At 38.7% G+C, this 22,319-nt stretch overlaps 1 protein-coding gene across 1 annotated transcript in view; it reads right to left on the reverse strand.

The window, feature by feature from the left end:
- The window catches only part of niban2b (niban apoptosis regulator 2b), a 54,887-nt gene that overhangs the window by 27,757 nt on the left and 4,811 nt on the right, over positions 1–22,319 (reverse strand). The window contains exons 2-5 of the mRNA XM_042487875.2: positions 7,281–7,411; positions 5,928–6,056; positions 5,741–5,846; positions 3,962–4,129 (exon numbers count right to left, since the gene is read on the reverse strand). Of these exons, the coding sequence (XP_042343809.2) occupies positions 3,962–4,129; positions 5,741–5,846; positions 5,928–6,056; positions 7,281–7,411 (534 nt within the window). The remainder of the gene's footprint in view (positions 1–3,961; positions 4,130–5,740; positions 5,847–5,927; positions 6,057–7,280; positions 7,412–22,319) is intronic.

The following is a 22,319-nucleotide window of genomic DNA, read 5'->3' on the forward strand; positions in this document are numbered from 1 at the left end:
ATAAAGTAGAGGTTTAATGCTGGGGCTTATAATGCATTATAAATATTTATACTCACATATTCACACATCAACAATTAACTGTAGTAAGGACTCATCGTGTTATATAACAATCCATGCTGTATCATAAGTTACCATTGTATGTGTTAAGTAAAGTGAGGTACATGTTGATGCATTTATAATATTGTATGTCTTTTCATAATGTTTTACTGTAGGTGTTAAGTGTAATCATTTTCATGCATTTATAAGAATATATGCCACATCATAAGTGATTAATGCCTACCATACACTAGAATACTTTGAAAATACATTTAAAAAGACTGAAATCTATTTGTTTTTATTTGCTTCTCTTAACTACACACATTTGGATGCTTCTTCCATAATTAAGTTTTACTGATGAGTGTTATAATTTGCCCTAAAACAACTGAAGAAGTTTAAAGTTTGAAGCTTTTGTCATTACAGTACTTCAATGATAACTGAAAGATTATGTTTAAGAGACTTGATCACTCATATAATCCACAAGAGACAGATGGGGAATTTGAAGAAATTAAACACTGATAAAGAGCAGACTTTGACACAATGCAGCCTGAACAATGAACTGTTGTTGAGCCAAACTGTAAAAACCCCTCGCTGCCTCTGGCACTGCACTCACTCACTGCATACCACATCTCTCAATTGCCAAGGAAGATTTACACATCAGTGTGGAACACTGAGTGGTACCTCAGATAAAGGGCAGCTCTGACTCACTGTACTGGCTGTACTACATTTGTGTAAATTGTACTCTGATTTATGACATGAAAGTGGCATGGTCTTGTTCCTAACAGCCAAAGCAATAAGCTGATTTAAATCCGATGCAGAGGAAAAACCAAGTGGTGGTCCGGGGAGCGTGTGAAGGTAAAAACACACACACAAAAAAAATAATAAAAAGTTCTTGTCTTGCGATATGGTTGAATTTTATTGCATGTAAATATCAGAGTGTATGTCACACGTCATGGTCGTGGGTAGTAATCTTCAAAGAAAATCAGGACATTTCAGTTGTCCATCATAAAATTTGTTAATCTGGGGAGTAGTTCTATTTGATTAAATTCTGGAGCATTTAACTCGACCCGTGGTTGCTACACTAACCTCTAACTGTCCCACTTTATCGGTCTTGTTTGCCCATATTTGGACGAGATGTCGGCGCGCACGGACACACAGCTTGGTGCTCCCTGAGGCTTACATTATGCCTCAGGAGGTGCTACCTAAATTCTGTTATATTGTTGTCTGACCCTCAATATAAAAACAATAAAGCTAACTTTATTGTGAACTGCACAAAAAGAGACGTGTCTGTCAAAACATTTTGTTTGATTCAAGAATGATGATCTATGATTCATGTTCACATGTTCAGAATGATTATGTATGCCTTTATTTTTTTTTAACCCTACACTTATACTGTGACACTTTGTATTTTTAGCAACTAAATGTACTGCTGTTTTGGCTGTTCATATTTTACTATTCTTATGTTTTCTGGGTGTGGTTTTTATAAAAGCAAGTACAGGTTTCTACCACACCCCCATATGTACTTTTGATATGTTTTATCCTCATTGTGTTTCTATTATGTGAAACAAATAAACTGAACTAATCTTGAGCCGTTTGTCTTGTGTTGTGCTGTTTGTTTTCATGTTCAAAATGTTTTACTTTAATAGTTATTGCACTATATGTTGGTCACTTCTGTACAATGTGTTTCCATGTCAACTGGGAAAAATAAATCACTCAAAAAAAACAAAGCAAAACAAACAAGAGAATCATGATGAATGATTAAGGGTGTAGCCACTTTGATTGACAGGCTGTGTGTGAGTCACATCTACCCCCTTGATATGCCACAGCTCCACCCTGTCATCCAAATACGGTCCCTTCTCACTCAGAAAAAAATTAAAGGCGATGGCCAAAATGCCAGACTCGAGGCTTCAAAGCGGGAATCCACAAACCAATAACTACAGTACGTCCATTTTTTTTTACACTTTATGGTCCAGATCCCAGGCAAGTATACAAGCACCCTGAAAGCATACACTTCCTTTTAGGTAAACAGAGCAGAATTCCACTTATGCAGTTCCCCTGGCTCTATCTGAACATACCTGACATAGAAACAGTGTTTGCCATGCTGCAACTGGTAATGTACACTCTAATATATTAACTCACACTGCACGCAAACACCTATTTGTCTACTTCCGCCCTTCAGTAACTATAAAGTGTCTGAGAATGTAAGTGCAGGTCTGGTGGATAAACTGTAGCACCTGTCACTTAATGAACCTTCTGCTAAAGTAAACAGCCGAGGTGAAGTTAAGAACAAAGCTCCTGTTAGAAGACAGCTTCCTCCTGAGTCAGGCCTCTTGCACAACATTAATCTGAGCTCAGCACCATGGCAACCAGGTAAATATGTCACAATGATGTATTTACTCATATTTCCTCTTTTGAGTCCTGTCGAGTTTCACGTTCACCTCTGAGAGCTGAGAGCTCAAGGGCCAGATGAAGCACATAAAAACCAAAAGAATGGAAAGGTAATAATTAACAAATTGAGATTAACTTAAAGCCTCTGGGAACCCAAAACACCATAAACTTTCTTAAAATGTAATTTAGGGTCTTACATGCATCATAAAAAACATTAAAAAAATCAGAAAAACCAATCCAAAAAGTCAAAGTCAGCTGTCAGTTGATACTAATTGAACATGACAAACTGAAATCCCTCAATGCTGCTTTCAATAGGGTACATTCAGAAATACTCTGAGTGCCGGAGTGCACAAACTGGACCTTCGATAAATTGTATGGTATGTCCTCAGGAGGACATACCATACATCTTTTTACCAAAGTAAGATCCAGTAGGGAAGGACGGAAGTGGAGGAACTACGCTTCTCTTTTTGTTGGAATGTACCGTTCGGTTATCCAGAGCAGTGCACTCTGGGAGTGTCAGAGCGACTCTGGGCTCTGTGTCTGGGGAGAAGGAGCAGCAAAGCGCAGAATAAAGTGAATGTGTGATGAACTTAACGGTTTGTTAATTCATAGAGAAACAGAACGCTCTGTGGATTCAACCCACAGCTCTCTCATTTTAGTGCAGAGCGTCAGATTGGATTTAGGAACGCAGCCAGAGTCAGAGGGCTGGAACACATAGAGCTGTACCACACAGACTCTGCTTTGCTCCATGGCTGTCATCGTGGAGACGTGAGACAGTTGACAAAGGTGGGATTCAAGGAAGTGTCAATCAAAACTTGATGTGCCACGCCCACACAGTCTGGAGAAATGCTGTTATCCTCAAAATTAACTGTTTTCAACTCGCTTTTCTAAAAGTTGAAAAAATTTATTTTTACTCAGATTTTTGTAGATACTTAATGAGACACTCAACTTTGATATAATATTCGCATTCTTACTATTCAAGCCACTTAAAGGATTTAATGATTTTTCAAAATGTTTAGATAGGTACTGTTTTAATTTCCATGTGCCACCTGTCAAAAGAACCTAAAGCTCTTCAATCACCTGTTCATGTGCTGGATAGAGAACCCTGAGGACACTGATCCAGGGGCAGGGCATTCTTGCTTTCAATGCATCTCCATTTTTTCAATGCAAAATCTCACCAAGGCAATAAGTGAACAGAAAGCAAATTTTCTTATATGATTAATTTTCATATATTCAGTCCAACACACTGTCCTGGAAGAAATCTTTTGGGGAAGATTTGAGCCTCTTCCTTCTGCCTGTAGTCCTGTATAGCTACAGACTGAACCAAAGGACTCAAGTCCAAATGTATCCCAGAAACCTGCCCCAAAGCATCAGGAAAGAGCCTTTTATTACCATGCAGCCTAGCGTGTCTTTGGGCCGTGGTACATCAGTAAACTGTCAACTAATATGGAGCAGTTACTCAAGTAAGAGCAAAGCCATTAGTCATATCAGCTGCTGAGATCATAGCGTTGCAGGACTTTGTGTTGTCAGGACTCACCATCGTTGGCATGTCGGACACAGTCCTGGAGGACGGCGTGCCACTTCTGCTGCTCATTCTCTGCCACTGCGCAGAAGTAGTAGTGGCGAGCGTAAGGGTGCCAGAGGATCAGAGGGAACTGGGTGGCACACTTCAGGAAGGGGGAACTTCCCACTTTTGCTTTTACATCTGTAAATATGGACACAACATAAACGACATGAGCTATTAGTTTGGACTTTTCTTCATGTGTTCTGAAATATACAGCAAATTAATGTGTTTATAATGACTGTAGAATGTTTTTGCATGCATTTAAAGAAGTTTCTAGGGGCTGTATCATAGGCAACTGGAGTCCAATGTTTTTTTTGTTTGTTTTTGGAGTTTTAATGTTTTGGGATTGTACTCATGATTGCATCTAATTTTTAATGACACTAATGACACTACTGTTATATTTTGCACATATAACAGGGGGTGGGAGGGGGGCAAACTGCTTTTTGGATGTGGGAATGTCTGTGCCCTGATCGTTTTTATTGCTGCTTTTATCATCATTAAGTGGGGTGGGACAAGGAGATGATAATGTTTGTAAAATTTTATGACCTGGTGTTTTGTACTATACTTAGATCAAAATCTGGCATTAATTTATTGGTCCACCTACCTGCCCAGGGACTATGGGTGGAAAATAGCAGTTTTAGTAAAGATTAATATTTTATACATCTTCATGACATTACACCCACCAGCTATAATCACTGAGCAGAAGAAGGCGTGCATCCACTGCTAGCACCACTGGGCTGGTTAACATTATAGCTCAGTCGAGGAAGACGCCATTATAATTTATTTCTCATGGTGTCACAAAGACGAGCCTCTCGCCATGAGTAGATGAAAGCTTTCTTCTGTTCGGTGATAAAGTTGACAAGTGTAGTTCAGTAGAAAGGAAATCGTTCCAACTGTTCACAGCAAGATCTGTGGATTATCTTGAGTAACTAGGTCATGATTTCTGGGAAGAGACATTGCTGTTGAGTTTTTCAGTTTTTTTTGGCACTTTAAGCACAACAAGCTGAGTGCCATTTAGTTCCATTATATCAGAGAGAAGGCAGACATCTCTACGGCTAATGTCTCCAACACTCTGCAGCTCAATCAACTATCTAGATTGATTAATAGTACTATAGGTAAGAGGAAAAAATATGCATTTCATACACTCACTTACTCCCATAAATCTATTAAATCAGAAAAATGTAGATAAAGTATTAAAAGTACTCAGATCACAAAAAGTCTCACATTTGAAAAGTTGAAAACGTTTTTCTTTTCTTTCTTTTTTTTAACATTTAACAATCAAAAAAGTTCTGCCAATCAACTAACTGATTTATTGGCTAATCAATTCAGCTGTTTTTATAGGTTTATGTATTTTTGGGTAGTTGAATTTATAAAAGACGATATTTTATAAACTCTTAAGTTTTCTATGCAAAAAAAAAATATTGTAAAGTAACAAGCAACTAAAGCTGACCGCTACTTGTAGTGGAGTTAAAAGTACAATTTTCCCTCTAAAATGTAGTAGTAGTAGGAGTAAAGTACTAGCACCTCAAATTTGAACTGGAGTAATTGTACGTAGTTACAGTTCACAACTGCTGATTAATTCACTGTAATGACGATACAGTTATTTATAATAAAATAAATAAATATGGCCAAAAATGTATGAAAGCTTCAGTTTTAGATCCTCTGGCAATAAAATGTGAAATTAAAAATATTTGCGTGTAAAAACATCATCATAAAATGCTGCAGCTTCACATCTGCTCCCCTCCTCCTCACCGGGCAGGCTGTTGCTGAACAGATCCAGATATTGCTCCATAGATGTCAGCACTTTGTAGCCGGCACAGTTGATGGTTCCTTTGGGATGGAGGCGTCTGTCATGGGACTGGGAGATAAGACAGTGAGCAGAGAGTACATGTTAAACAGTGAATCAAACCAATATAATCTAAAAATTATTTTCCCTCACCGCTTTGCTGTCGTAATAGTTGATGTTGTAAGAGTCTGGGACGAAGAGGAAGCGGTTTCTCCATTTCTTGTTCTCCTCCAAATACTGAAAAAGTGAGCCGGAGAAGATGGACTTGTTCTCCAGAGGAATCTGTGAAAGAAGACACATTCAGGACAAAAAAAAAAGACATTTTCACGACAGCACACTGCACAGGCAGCCGGAGGAATTAAGAGCTTTTTTATTGCTAGAGAAAAAGCCAGTCTGTGTTTATGTTTTAAAATATATAACTATCACAGAAAAATCCAGTAGGGCCCATTTCTTATTCTCCAAATACCTAACCAGCATTGTTTTTTCTACAGAACTGACTGCATTCCTCACTACACTCACCAGGCTCTTATCACACTCCAGACCCTACTTCCGTGTGTGTGTGTGTGTGTGTGTGTGTGTGTGTGTGTGTGTGTGTGTGTCAATAGACTGTAAAAACCAGACAGAGCTATTTACAAGCGTGACACATAATAATGTGTCGAATTACAAAAGCTGAATTCAGCACAAGAGGTTCTCCTGCATGTCAACATGTCAACATGAAGCTTCTTGTATTATCCAGGACGAATTTTCTTTTTTATTTCAATGAGCAAATTTAATGTAATATTCTTGAGACACCCTGACTTGAATAGGACAGAGTGCAGCAACATTGGGGCAGCGCTGGGCGATATGGCTTTAAAATAATATGACAATATTTTTAGGCTATATTGCGATACACAATATATATCTCGATATTTTGAAATCTCTAAACTACCGCAAACTACTTAAATACAAAATTATTAAATAAACTACAGTTACAATGAAGTTAGTAAAGTAAATAAAGTAAAGTTACATAAACTTCTGTTTCAATAATGTTTAATAAAACACTGTTATACATTTCAAACAAGTATAAATTAAAATAAAATACTGTTATAGTGAAGATAAAGTATTGCTTTAAGTCAAAATTATGAGATAAAAAGTCACACCATGCGCTCCAAATGCACTGACAGAGACAAGCCTAAATATGCAAATGATGCTGTCCCAAGTTTGACTGAAACTGTCAAAAGATGTTTTTTTTCCAACTTGTTATCTCATAATTATGACTTTTAATCTCATGATTATGACTTTTTATCTCATAATTTTGACCTTAAAATATATATTTTTTTATTATCAAGGCTGAGTTTTCTTCTTGTTTTCTTTTACTGGCGGAAATGGGCTTCCATAGCTTACATACTTTAGTGTACACTTGAGGATTAAAAGAGTTGGAAAACATGTTGGCAGGTTGTTGTGAGGTTTACCTCTGAGTTGCTGCTGTACAATCTGCACTCAGAGTGGTGGAAGAGGATGTTTTACCTTGCGGTGCAGTAGCTGGGGCTGTGGGCCACCTCCTCCTTCTATGTCAAAGCGAACTTTGTTAAAGAGAGCCACTGCATACTGCTGCTCGTACAGACCGCCAAACTTGCCCATCACCTCCTGGGTCCGAGCTGAAACACACACGAGCACACACACGCACAAAACTGTTAAGACTGTAGTGCCACTGTTTAAAAAATGTTCCAAATTAGGGACTTTTTTCTTGTTTACACAGTGAATGTGGATGCTTGCGTACAACGATTTTAACACTCGTGTTTGACATTGTGTTTCAAACAATAAGCACAATGAGCATTACAGCTTCAGCCTCTGCTAACATGGAGACATAGTAGACTTTGTTCATTTTAATCAGTTTTTATCAGCGTTATTCACAAAAGATCAACAAACACAATGACTCAAACAAATTTTTAAAGCTTTTTTTTTTTTAAAGCTTTAAAAGATAATGCGCACACTTTTCTCCATTATAAAAAGTTAAAGGATGGGAAAATACCCAGCTAAGAAGTATTAATGATTCCCCTGCATACAGCATAAAATTTACATAGTATTATAGGTCAAATCAAGCGGCAACCTCCGGATATAAACAAAGGAAGCCAACACAAAGTGCCAAAAACTTCAGTTACTCTAACTGCCATTAGAGGCTAGTTCCAAAAGTGAGTCAGTCCCTGTAGACTCCAATGTTAACCCTTTGACACTTTAGCAAATTGGTTCCATTTCTTTCAAAAATATGGGAAGAAGGCAGTGAACACCTTAACACAGCCCAAAAAATAGCAAGAATTTTGTTTTTAAAAAAAAGGTTACCAGAGAATTACTTCAAAATAAGCACAAAACTGAGGCAAAACAATACAATGTGCAGAATATAAAAAAAAAACAGATGTATTTTCTTTCCCGTTACATATCTTTAAGCAAGTAAATACAATGATTTAAAATATAATTTCCTAGGTATTTTTTCCATATTTTTTATTTCATTTATTTTTTGGTTAATTTTCTTTTATTTCATAGTGGCTGTGTATTAGACAGTCTATGGGTCGTGAGACTTTTTGGGACTCATAAGGAAGTTGCCAGTCCTGTGACTTTAGAGCCAAGAGTTATTCATGTGGGACATTTTTAAAGGTGAAAGTCAAACACAAAGGCGACAAAATCAAGAATGCCATTTAACACTGCTCTTTTTCTGCTTTATCAGAGAGTCCACATCATTACTGTTTGCCCAAGCTCTGGCTGACCTTCACATATCTCACCTCGCACACGTGAAAGGAAGATTTGCACGGCTGTGCCTTTTTCTGTATAGAGTTAATGATAGAAGATACAAGTTTCAGCTGAGGGGAGTGAATCCCAATCCAAATATCATCTCACCCTCACTGACGTGTGAGGTAAATTTGAGATGTTTGAGATGTTGACATGTGGTGATTACTTTTGTGCTGTATGTATGTATGTATGTATGTTTTTATTTTACTGTGACCCATAACTCGAATACTTTAAAATTTTGAAAATGTGCTCTAGGAACTACGCGGTGCCAGACCCCCCCGGTCTGTTCAATGGCCACGTCTGGCCCATGTATTTGAAACACAAGATCATTATTTTCATTAATTTCATCATCTGGGACAGATGATGAAATTAAAGGTGATACCTCCAACCCATATGCTTTTAAAGCCCTGATGAAGGCCGGCAGTGGTTCAAACATGTTGGCTTTGTTAATGATTTAGCCATTATAATAAGGGCTTTTTAATGTAATTCCTCCTCTTTTTTCACATTTTTGGAGTGCCTTGATTTCATTCCTGTGTATCCTGTTGGTTCTCGTTTTCCATGAGCACTCAACAAGTTTTTGACCTACGTTTGATCAGAGCAACCAGTCATCTCTCTTTTTCTAACCGTCAACAGTAAATTCTTAGTACAGTATCTCCCAAACATTAGTGCACATTCAATGAACTTCTGCCTTTTGGATTGAAGGCGCTGGGACTCTACAGGATGACTTCATTATAGCAGGAAAACCAGAAAGCAGAGTAAGAGCTGACTCACTTGATCTCCACAGCAGATGGTAACCATGCATGACACTCATCTTAGTCTCACGGCACTAAGCTCCACATGATCATGACAACACATGAGAAAGGTTGTGAAAGTGTGCAAACCCCCCCAAACTCCCTCCTCCCTGATCCTACTAAAGGAGCTGGTCTAATAATTTCACTTCTGCATTTAATGTATACCTTTAGCTCCTTTATAATAAGTGCACCGATTTATTGCCCAAACATTGGTATCGGCCAGTACTCTCTTTGTTGACTGCCATCGACCTGTTGGCAAATAAGAAGACATAAACGGATGGAGGCAACTGATGATTTTCTGATGTGTCAGATTCACTTTACACAGGCTAAAAAGCAGAACCCAAGTCTATAAGCGTCCCGTTGTCACTAGGACAACAGAAAATGTGTCTGGGACAAGCAGAGATCTTCCCCTGGACACCATCAGGACAAAGGGAAGCAGTAAAATCACTATTAACACGTCAGGGGACGCACCCTATTTTTTTCTTGCTAGATAACTTTCGACTTTACATCACAACAGCTTTCGGTTCAGATCAGTCAGACTGTTTACAGTCAGGGCTTCACATCGGTACTGATGTTATTTTAAGAATCCTTACATCCCACTCAGGCTACTGACCACAAGTCTTTGCGTTGTTTAATAGGCCTTAAAAAATTAAAAACCCAGTGTTAGTATGTAATAGTCTCTGTATGGGTCATGTTGAATGTATTTAGCCTTTAAAATAAATAAATAAGTAAAAAAAATTTTAAATAAGACAAATAAATTCAAAATGTCTGAAATTCAACAAAAATAAAAAGTTTATCTGACACCTCATATTATTGAGTCAACATCTAAACCAATCGGCTGTTCGATCAGCCGAGAGCCAGACGTAGTCAGTAGAGGGTAACTGCGGCGCCTGGCTCTAAAAGCTGCGGCTGCCTCGATGTTGCGGGATTATTGCCGTCCACTTTTGCATGACGTCAGAGCGAGTCAGGCTAGGATGCATCACACTTCGATCGCTGGTTACTGGCTCTGAGCAAAACTGGCCAAGGTCAAACAAGCCTAGTGTGATGCATTAAAGTAAAAATGAGTTTTGGGCAAAGATCAATTATAACATTTTCATGATATGTTCAATTAAATCTTGTAAAATGTAGCTTTTGGCATGCATGGAACTTGAAAAAATAGTTGTTTGAAGGAGTAATTTGTTGACAACAAATTAGACAGAGAATTATGAAAACCATGTTTTTAAAGTGACACGTTCATTTAAGGATGTTATGACTTTACAACATTTTTTTCCCCGACAACAAAAACAAACTAAACAACAGCAACACTGGTATCTGCTTTTGGTTGAATTGTTATTTTAATCATCTTTACCAGCCCAGAATTTCACAGTTGGTGCATTCCTATTTATGCTTGTGTTGTCCACAGACCTCGACAACAACATGCTTGCGATTGGCGAGATAGCAGGAACTCCAAACAGCAGAGATCACTACTGTGCAGACTTCAGCTCCAAATTACCTCACTAGAGCGAGATGGAAGCAGCAGTTTCAGGGTTATTTTGGCTTCATTTTTGTATGGCGGGGGTAAATGAAGAGGCATTGGTCATTTTATATACCGTCTATGGTCCTGTCCCAAGAAGCTCTTTCAGACTGTTTCCTAACCAGACTGTGTGTCAGCTGATTCAGTCCACTGATATTTACACCATTAATAATATTTGTGATGAGTACCAGAAAAATCACCAGTCCTCAGCTGAACCCTAATCCACAGTTTCATTCATTTGGCAACACAGCAGCTGCTTCAAAGGGGTTGCTTTAACCCTCTGAAACCTGAACCAATCTTGATTGGTTTGTCAAAAACTTGGGAAGAAAGTCACGAGCCACTTAACAAAAAATGGCCAAAAAATTGCCAAAAAATTGGCAAGAAATTATAACAAAGTTACAAAATTACCTAAAAATATGAAAAAGTAAAAAACAAAATAAAAGAAAAAACAAAAATCAAAGACTAAGGACTAAAATTTTACATTTTTTAATTTCTGATTTCTGTAACATAATTTTACATTAAATAAGAGAATATATAAATACAGTTTTCTGGACACATATCCCTAGTTTCAGACTATTTCCTTGTAACCTTTTTTTATGCAGTTTGGGGAACATTTCTTTCCATGTTGCTCAATTTGACTTTACTGTATGAAATACAATTGATGTAGAAACACTGAAAGAAATACATTTTTTTTTCTAGGTGTCAGAGGTTTAAATGCTAGAAAAAGGCATCCAAATGAAGCATGAGAAGACTGATGCCGGTTCAGGTGTTAAAAGCGTTAAAATACAAGAAGGATGATGGGGTTCACCCATTCTTTCGGAAAAGTGAGTCAGTGTAGAAAACCAGACTGAATCAGGGGAATCAAAGACCTCATTCATGTCAAACAACTGAATCCAGCAGGAGATATACTCAGAGGTAAAGCTGCCCTTCTTTGACTGTCCGAGCTGCATTTGTACACGTCAGCAAACTTTTCAATATTTCCACTGACCGTCCACTTCCCGACTGAGAGCAGCCCTGATTAAGCAGATTTCGTAGCCAAAAGAGAAGAGTTCCAGCAAAGTGACAGCTCACAACAGCGTGATGTGTGACTTATTACTGGAGGTATTTCTTACTGAGCAGTGCTGATAGGGCCTATTCAGGAAGCCTGGGCCCATGACTGTGTGTGATCGCCTGTATATGAAGTTCTCTTCGTAGCTTGAGAGTGTTTTTATCTACCATTAGTCAAGGACTAGGAATTGATTTTACCATGCTTGTCTTAAGCCCTATTCATACGGGGACGAAGCAGATGTATTTAAGTACCTCTATTCACAAACAACACTTTGAGAACTCCTTCCATGGGAATAAAAAGTGAAGAGAAGGACAGAAAGAGAGAGTCTTCAACCTAAAGATGGATGTTTCTTTAGTTTGTGAGAGTCAGTTTTATCATCTTATCCTCCGTATGACCCTTAAGATCAATGACTATGCTCATAGCAACAGCATGACTCACTGCCTTAAGTAAATAACAAAGAAAATAAATTAGACCGCCTGCAATCTCAACATACAAAGCAGCGCATAATGTTTAAATATCAGCTGTCCTGGGCCCAGCATAAACACAGCATTCATCCAGCATATCTACAGGGCGGCTTTAGGGTACTTCCAATAAACAACAATGCGTTCACGTTGAATCATATGTACAAAATGTAAGCAACAGTGCAAAACCACGTGGTTTTGCACTGTTAGTAGTTAGTTAGTTAGTTAGTAGTTAGTAGTTTTTGGTAAAAGTTAAGTAAAAGTTGGACATAAAATAGTGAGTACAGTTCAGTTCCCAGAGAGAATTTCAGTAAGAAACAGTGAAATTACCAATCTGTAATAAAATACTCAAAATGTAAGGTTCCCCTTTTCTTTTCCTGAACTGGATGTTGCTAGGATGTAATCACGTGACTTAAGCACAGAGCTTCAGTCATGTTAGAATGGTGCCAGTATATGTGGAGGGTGGGGCGGGGTGATTTTTTGGGTCCCACTTAGGGTCAGGCTACTTTTAGACACAAGATTAGTGTCACCAATTAAGTATGTGACCAAATGTGTACCCTACTCCTCTTGAGTTATGACACTGAGTAATGGCCAGAAAGTGTTTTTGCAGATTATGATGAAGTCTCAATGAAGTTAACCTTTGACTTTTTGAACATAAAATGACATCACTTCATCATTATATCCTATTACACATTTTTGAGAAATGTTGTCATAATTAGCTCATGCATTCTTGAGTTATGGCCAAAAACATATTTTGTGAGGCCACAGTGACCTTTGCCAAATTCCAATCTCTACATTTTTGAGTCCAAGTGGACGTTTGTGCCAAATTCAAGTAAAGTCCCTCAAGGTGTTCTTGAGATATAACATTCAGGAGAATGACAAATATGGACAACTCCAAAAACATGATGGCACTGGCCACAGCTATTGCTATTGCTATTTTTGGATTTTTCTCATCTTTGCTTTTATGATTAAATAAATGATCATTCACCTCTTTGGGCCTCAAAAAAGTTAATTTAATGAGACTACCTTGGAAGTATGGAGGGGAAATGTCTCTGGTGGAGCAGCAAAAACTCATACATGTAGACATATGAAATGGGCAAAGGGACCGAACCAGACTTTTTTGTGGAAGGGGGCAGAATCCAAATGTTTGGTAATCACTGTTGTAATGAGTTGCATTTTGTTAGCTATTTGTTAGCTTATTAGTTTTGTTTTTTATGGAAAAAAAATATGGCAAATAACTAATAAAAATATCTGCTAAATAAATACAGTGCAATAAAAAGTATTATATCTCCCTTAGTAGCAGAGTAGAAGTATTCAGTAGCTTAAAACAGACAAGTGCCTCAAAGTTTTACCTAAGTACAGTTTCGTGAATCTCCTTTGTTACTTTCAACCACCGTTCAAGGATAATGTGTTTAGATCCAACCGCCAAACCAAACTGCAGGAAAAAACATGCATTTCTCAGAAACAAAGTGGAAATAATTAGAAACGGATGGCAATAACATATCCCTACTATGTTGTTAAATTACCCAGGATCTATTGTTTCCATGTTTAGGAACACTGAAGATATCACTAAAAGAAAACTCAAAACTGACGTTTACAGTGGTTAGAACTGTATGTGAGACAGCAACTTTCTCCAAATTTAAAACTTCATACACTGGGGTCACATGCCGCAAGAATCTGTTTTTTGTCACGGAGTTTAGTCAGATTTAGAGCTAAGAAGAACATATGAGGGAGCCGCTGCTATGACTTTAGCTGACTCTTTGTTGTGCTGCAGCCAGCTGCCACACTAATTGTGCAGGGGCCCTCTGCAGTGCTGAGGCCAGCTATCAGCTCTAATGATATTGCTGTGTTTTCTTGCATCTCTGTGCTAATCTTATCTAACCCGTCCTGCTATACACAGCAGCTCGTCTTATCACTGACGTCAGTTCAACACTTTCAGCACATCTTGATCATAGAGATCTGAGCTGAGAGCAGACTGCTTTTTAATAGACCCACAAGAGAACCCCCACCCGCCCCCCTCCTGCTTTCTCCACAGCGCCTTAACAAAAACATTCCACTGAGATAGACCCATCGGCTGACTCATAAATTTAGACTGTGTTCCCACCAGAGCTGAAGTAAGAGTGGTGGCTGAGCCTGTGGAAGGATCCAGAGAAACAAATGAGTGCAAATGTAGCTACATTTGAACATGTTTACGGAGGTAATTAGAGGCAGGGCAGGAGTTTTAGTAAGCAAGCACTTCTCCGAAGCAATTCTCCAGAGGTTAGTTAGTGGGGAAGCTTCAATGCTCTGCTCTGCTTTTTCCTGGCTCACAAAGATGGACCACCAGAGCTGATCAGTATGTGATGCTGACAGAGACACATAAAGTTAATGCTAAAAGTAATTAAACAGCGCTCTTATGAACATCTAACTACATAGCAGGTAATATCTGTCTGTATGAGTGTCCTTTGCATCTTAACCGTTCATCTGATCTACTCACAAGTCGCGAAATTCCTGAGGACCGAAGGTCATGCTAGGGCTGCGCGATAAATCGATTTTATCGATTAATTCGAATTTGTGTTTCAATGCGATTTTTAAAAATGAAAATCTCGATTTTTGCCTCCGCCATATGTTCCCAAAAAAGGACACAGTCTGGTCAATCATTTGGAACTGGTTTCGGTTTTGCTGTCAGATCTGGAACAAACCACAGTCCTACAAAGTTCATTGAAGGGCTGTTGCAACTAGCAGCAGCGCGACCACTCTGAGATGTACAAGATGGCGCCAGCCCACAAACAACCGGTAAAAAGCAGACATTAGTGGAAGCATTTTCCCGCTGTGTCCTGTATGACAGGACAGCAACCTGCTGCAAATCTGCAGTGCTTTCCTACAATGTTAACGAGTGAAGAGACCCCCCCTCCATGCTGAAATGTTAGCGAGGTTTGCGTAGGACGACAAAGTACACTGTATCTTTCCCCTTAGGAGGCAGAAGCAAACTTGCCAACCCTCCCGAATTTCCAGGGACACCCCCGTTTTTCCCTGCCTGGTGTCCCATCTCTCCCGTATTTCTCCCGATTTAGAGCCCCCAACCACGCTCCTAATCTCCACGGAGGACCAAGGGTCACGTCCGCCCCAATATACCAAAGAGGGAAATTTGCCGGAACATCCAACAGCAGCTGGTTAGATAGTGCATACTGAAAATGCACAAAAATAGTTTTTGTTTTGTTTTTATAAAAACATGTCTGAATACAGACTGTGCGCCAGGTGTGTGCGCGCATTTGGATACTAGAGCGCAGCTGGTGCCGAGTATTCCTGTCCGAACCTAAGTAACTGAGCCCAAGTGATTAATTTTACTATTTTCAAAAACTGACAAAAAGTGGGCCTAATAAAAACAAACATCACACCTGGCTGATCACACAGCTGATTGATCCATCAAAGCGGACTGAGAGCAGCGCAGTGACAGACCTCTCATCCAGCTGCTCTCTGCTGCTCTCGTTGTTATCAGGGGCGGATTTAGTGATTTGGGGGGGCTGGTGCCTGATTTTACCCATTCTCTAACTTGGAGTGATGGTGGGCTGTTGGCAGCTGTAGAAAAAGTTATGCTGTTCTCTAAACCTTAAATGTAACTAATATAGATGAGTGCAGGTGATGTAGAAACACTGAAAGCTGTTGCTGATACTGTTGCGCTGCATATTGCTAACGCTATGACACAAATGAATTCATGTAAATATGTTTTGTGAAATTACTGCAGCCTTCAGTGCTAAAGACAAGTTTGTAGCTTGCACCTTAACCCCAAAAGGGAAATTCGGTTTACTATAATAACAGAAGGGAAATTAAGTTTGCCTTTACATTTATCTGCTAAAATCAAAAGCAAAACTTGTTTTGAGTAACTTTGTTGTTTTTTTTAGGCCAAATCGCCCAGCCCTTGGTCATGCTGTGTCAAATTTTGTGCAATTTGGGCACGCTACATTCAGTATTAATAAACAAGCGAACAGTACTGTGCAGCCGCAGAGGTGGGGCTTAAGGTCTTCTGGTAAGTTACCACCAGCAAAACCCTGTCTCTGACTAGGAATGTCCCACCTAATACATGCATGGTGGTGGCAATTTTTGTGCATGTGTGTCCCTTTCTTTTTTTTAATCATTCCATGTCCCTTCTCTAGGTTAAGGCGTTTATATGAAGCAAAACTCTTTGTGAGTTCTTTTTTTTTTTTACTTAGCAGCAATCTGCAAAGTTTGATTTGTGGGGTGTGTTATTGATCTGTTAATCTGTTCAGAGTTGATCAAATCAGATCAGTGGATAAAAGGAGTAGCTGCTGCAGAGGCAAGTGATAGCACACTTTAAGACTCAACGCAATAAAGATTAAGTTTCACTTTCACTGGGCATGACGTTCTGCTGCTCCATCTGTACCCAGAGTACCCTCTGCACTCTATGAGTGTGGTGCAATAAATAACAGAACAGTATGTAAATTCCAATAGGGCTTCTAATGAACAGTCCAGCTCCAAAAATATAAAATCAATATGAGGCGGCAGATTTTTTTAGTTGTGGCAGGCTCCCACAAATAAATAACTGTGTGGGAGATCTTGTTGAAGAAGCACAAGTAAAACCAGGGTTTCCAACAAATTCATTTATTTGTGGCAGCCTACCATGATTAAAACATCTGCCACCACAAATACATTTTTTGATAAATACATTTTTGGGGGGAATATGTATACCATTTGGTTATTTATAGCACCACACTGTCAGAGTGCAGAGCATATTTTGGGCACAGACGGAGCAGCAGAATGTCTGGCATATTGAAAGTGAAATTTATCTGTTCATTCTGCTGGGTCTAAAAGTTTATTTTCACTCACAGCAGCTGCATCCATCTATCTGATCTGATCAGCGGTGAACAGATTGCCATCTTGGCTATCCACCGTGTGAGTCACAAACTGCTAATGAGTAAAAAAAAGAACTCATGGAGAGCTCCGCCTGTGGTGCATTCATTGAGTAACAAAAATTTCTGGACAGAATGATACAAAGGGACACAGGCAAATAAAAGAAAAAAAAATAACGTTTGCTGTTACAACCCCCCAAACCCACCCCTCACTTAACCAAAAAAAATATTGATGAATGAATCTTAATGTACACTTATCGTATAGGCAACACCACAGGCAAAGCAATCAGCCTGTGTTGACAAGGCATGTTTTTAAACAGGCACTGCACTAGTGCTAAAAATAAGGTGCTCACAAGGAGGATGACCAGAATCAACTGACCTCTTGGGACACACTAAAGAACCAATAATATTTACATGCTCAGGAGTGTTCACTGGTGATTAACTGTTTCTGCTAAATCATACAGACGTGAAACACTGACAACTGATACAAGTTAAATTTGAGGATGCTGCTGAATAATCAACATGTTATGAAGAGGATGTAGTCACTGCACTGACTGTGAAAGGGTTAAGCTCACTGATAATTATCACCTGACTCTACTTCGCGTGTCAAGCTCATGTTAAAAATACACAATGATATGGGCTAAAGTAACACAGTTACTCAGAACTGTAGGCCTTTAATGCCCCTCCTGCTTTTAACCTGATTGTATGATCGCTGCCTGGCATCACACACGATCAGTGGCACGCAGCACACGAAAAAGAGAAAAAAGGATGAGCTGAGAGGGAGCACATTAAAGAGAGAAAACCCTGCATACTGCTAAATGCTGCAAAATGAAATATATGTTCACGAGCCAGGGACATGGTAAGTGTTGAAAAAAAATGCTACCAATTATATTACAGCTATCCTTACAGAGTTGATTCTGCATTTTAGAAAACCAACAAATGACAACATCACCGAAATCATGATATGTAGGAAAGCCAGATATTAATTGGAATAATGTTGAAAAGAAAGATCCATGTTAGGCCTGGCTATATAAAGATTTTATAATGCGATAAGAGTCTATATATTGTCTCATATATTGGATATTGTTACATTGTGATATGTAATAAATGGCGTTTTCTGATTTTAAAGGTTGCATTACAATACAGTTGTACTCAAATCAACTTATGAAGCAGTTCTAATACTTGCCTTTACCCACTTTGTCATTATATTTACATCGCTAGTGATAACTGATCAAAAATAAGATTGTGTTAATATTTTTTCAAAGTACCAATAGTCATTCCTACAACATTGTCACATCAAAGAGGGAATTTGTTTTTTTTTAAAAAAAGCCATGTTTGATTCTGTCTCACAGTTCTAGCATTAATGAGGTGCTTCTGAAGACACTTAAAAATACCAAGATATAGCCTAAACATATCACAATGTAATTTTCAGCCCATATCACCCAGTCCTATATCCATGTACTCTTTTCTGTCAAACAAAAAATAGCCCCAGTTACTTTGAGCTACCAGAGCTTCATGATGATCAACACTTCCAGTCAGAGCGCTGAGGAAATGCCAGGTGAAAAGTAAATACTCCAGAAGTGCACAGAAATAAATTAGGCTGTATGAATAAGCATTCCTGTTGCCTTAATAATGGAAAATGCAGACTGAGGACATTGTGTTTTTAACTCTTCAGGATGTTTTTTGAAGCTGTTTTTGTATGTAGTAATAAAAGTATCATTAAAAAAAATCAACAAAACCGTTTAAGAATCTGGCCTGCTGTGAATTTTTGGATATTGATGCAGGCTGACGTTAGAGTCGCAGCCTGAATTATTATCCCAGTCCAGTGTGAGCTCTACAGAAAGTTTACAGAACGCCAATTATTGTGGTTTTCCTACCCGCAAACTGCACTCTCATTAGCTTGTTTTCAGCAGGAGAAGGCAGCTGTTTTCTGTAAAACACTTCTGATTAACCCATTGTACACTCTCTGCTCGGCACCAAACAGCACACAGACGCAGTTTAACAACTTGCTGGTGAACAGAGTGGAACATTTAGCAGCTAAAGAGACAGATATTTTTCCCCAGGAGTTGCTGGAAAACAAAATAGAAGTAAAGGGCCAGTGGATTTTGGACATCAGGTGGAGAGACTCGAAATCAATGTTAATGTTACCGTCTGCCACGTGTAAACGAGGAACTGATTTATGAGGTGATAATATGTCAATGTTGTGTTTATATCTTGATGGTCTCTGATTTCAGCGCTCATAACAACTGAGCAGTAGGGATGCATTTTTTAGAAATCACTCGTTTACATTTTATTAAGGCCAAAAGTTCTGCATAATTAAGGTGGGGCTGCTTGAGTGACAGGCTGTCTGTAAGACATCAACACAGTCTGTGTCAGATTCAGCCCTCTCACCTCCGCAGCGCCACTCTCTCATCCAAAAGTGGTCACTTCTGGCTCCAAAAAACACAAGATGGCAATGGACAAAATACCGAACTCAAGGCTCCAAAGCAGTAGTCCACAAACCAGTGGGTGATGTCCCGGTGGCTACGTCCATTATTTATACAGTCTATGGTTGTGACCTTATTGTGGTGACAAAATCTGTCCACAGACAGACATACAAACACCAGGGGTTGACAGACTATCAGCCTGGTCAGTTATCGGGGCCAATATTTGCCTATTTTCTGTATTATTTTAATGATTGCAGATAAAATTAATTAAGTAAAAAGTGCAAATAAAATGTCAGCATGGGGTGAACTTTTACTTTGTAAGACCTCAGGGAGGTATTTTTATTTATTCGTTTTTAATTTAATTTTCACTACTTAAAAAAAATATATCAAGATATATCAATATCTTTTTTAAAAAAAGCTTCTGGGAACTTGCTGTTCTGTTTTGGTAAAACTTTTCCTAAAGGCATTTAAACAAAGTTTTGTGTTAGAGTTTGTTATACTCCAAATTCTAAATGTTGACAGAAAGATTCTCATTTTTATTGTAATATCGGCCCTGAAAAACTGCGTCTGTAGTAGTTGCTGCTACAATAGGTGTGGCCAGGACCACATTCTGCCATGATGACATTCACACGGTAAAACAATACTAGTCACCATGAAGGTGTCAGCTCTGAAGTGGGACACATTTGTTCAGCCAGCCAAAGATTTACCTCCGTTGTCCACCACAACAACCCCTGTCAGAAAACCCTTTTACCATCGAGTCAGCCTTTAATAGCTACAACATTCAAAGACAACCCAGCTAAACACTTTTGGTTCTAAAACTGTTCTGAGAAAGGTACAATGTAATGTTTCAGTAATGCTTTCAGCTGCAAGTTTTATTTTACTTCCCAAAATGTTCTTCTTAAGGTTTGGGTAACCTTCTCTATAAACATCAAAATGATTTAGGGCTCTGCCTCCAACACAAATGTGTGTGTGTGTGTGTGTTTGTGTGTTTGTGTGTACTGTGGGGTCCCTGCAGCAGGTATTTCCGCTATCTGAACCTGTTAAAAACAAGCCCCTCTGTGCTGAGCAGGGTGTGTGTGTGGAGGGTGAAAGTGCCACACCTCGCCAGGCCACAGAGAGCCGACGTGTTGGCCGCCCAACACCTCCCTCCAGAGCTTAAAGCTTTAACAGGAACAGGAAAACATTCCCTGTTAGTATTTCCTGTTTCCTGTGCCCCTCACCGACTAACCAAGTGAGCGCCGCTCTGTGCATTTTAGGAAGTTTGGGCTCCCCTGTTTTACAGATACATTTAATCAAGTTACAAGGTGATTAAACTGAGGAGGAGAGAGATGGAAATTCTGTTTATTAAATTAGTGAAATTACTGATTTCTCTTTAGGGACTGTGCTTAATTTATCAGAGTAGGGGCGTGGCTAGGGTGCAACTTCTATTTTTTTTTTATTTTTTAAAAAAAATGTATGTATCAAGACCCTCCCATGACATATAAATATTTTTCCATGACCCTCCCTCAACTATTTATAACCATATTTCACAGTTTCTGGCTATGACAAATGGTGTGCTTTAAAAGATTTTTTAAGGTAAACATGCCTTTCAAACCCACTTGTGGGTTTTGGATTTCTGAGGTTGTTTAACCCTTTAAAACCTGAGCAAATTGGAAGAAATGACCCAACAATTAGCCAGCAACTATTAAAAAGTATAAGAAAATTGCCTGAAATTTAGTGAAAGAAAAAAAACAAAGAAAGAAAGAGTTATAAAAGGTCATAAAAACTATAAAATGCTGTAATGTAATGTTATATATGTAATTTACGGCCATTTTTCCTTTTTTCTTTAATTTTCCCTTGACATTTTTCCCTATAGCTTTTTGAAAAATAATTTTTTAAATGTATCAATTTCTTGGAATCTACTCACCATTTCATACCAAGTTTCTCCTTGCCTTTCTTCAACTTGTTTTTGAAACAAATTGCACCAATTTGGACTCAAAGGTTGAAATACTCGTGAATGTCATCTGAAAGCAGCACAAGAAAAGTGATCTTGCTTCAGGTTTCAAGGAGTTAAAATAAATACTAAATATGAGCATTTGACGTTACATTTTCCACCACCGTACTTAAAAATACACTTTCCTCCTCTTGTACATAACAAACAATCCCTTATCATTTTTTATTATTTACTCATTTTGTGTATATAATAATCTGGTGGTGAGTCTTTATGAAGGTAAATGATATTTAAAAATAATAAATAAAAAGGTTGGTAAATAACCTTTGTTTGAAATGAATAAATAATAGGTAAACAAATGGACAAAGTCTTTCATGCAATCCCAAATCAGCCTCTCCATGCGTATGTATACATGCATAAGTCTGACTAGAAAGCACACGTGCGCTGATGCCACTTCCCAAAGAGGAAATGGGAGGTTAACCATGTGATCTGGGTCATTTCCAGCCACTGCACTCCCCCACGTCTCCCTGCATGGCTGACCTCATGCTTGAGGTTATGAGGGAAGTGGAACACGCAGCGAGCTGGTTCAATATGACTCCGCTCAGGGACTCCCACAGTTATTCTTATCAGCAATCCAGGCAAGGCTTTTCTTACAGCGAGATGACAGCTGATAGGTGCAGCTCATTCATCAGCTGCTCATAAATCATCGTCTGAATACAATGGCACTGACGGATGACGCTATCTATGAACATTATTAACTCAGCTC

This window comes from Plectropomus leopardus, chromosome 4, assembly GCF_026936395.1.
Source record: "Plectropomus leopardus strain MGB_pleo_1.0 chromosome 4, ASM2693639v1, whole genome shotgun sequence".
Lineage (NCBI taxonomy): Eukaryota > Metazoa > Chordata > Actinopteri > Perciformes > Serranidae > Plectropomus > Plectropomus leopardus.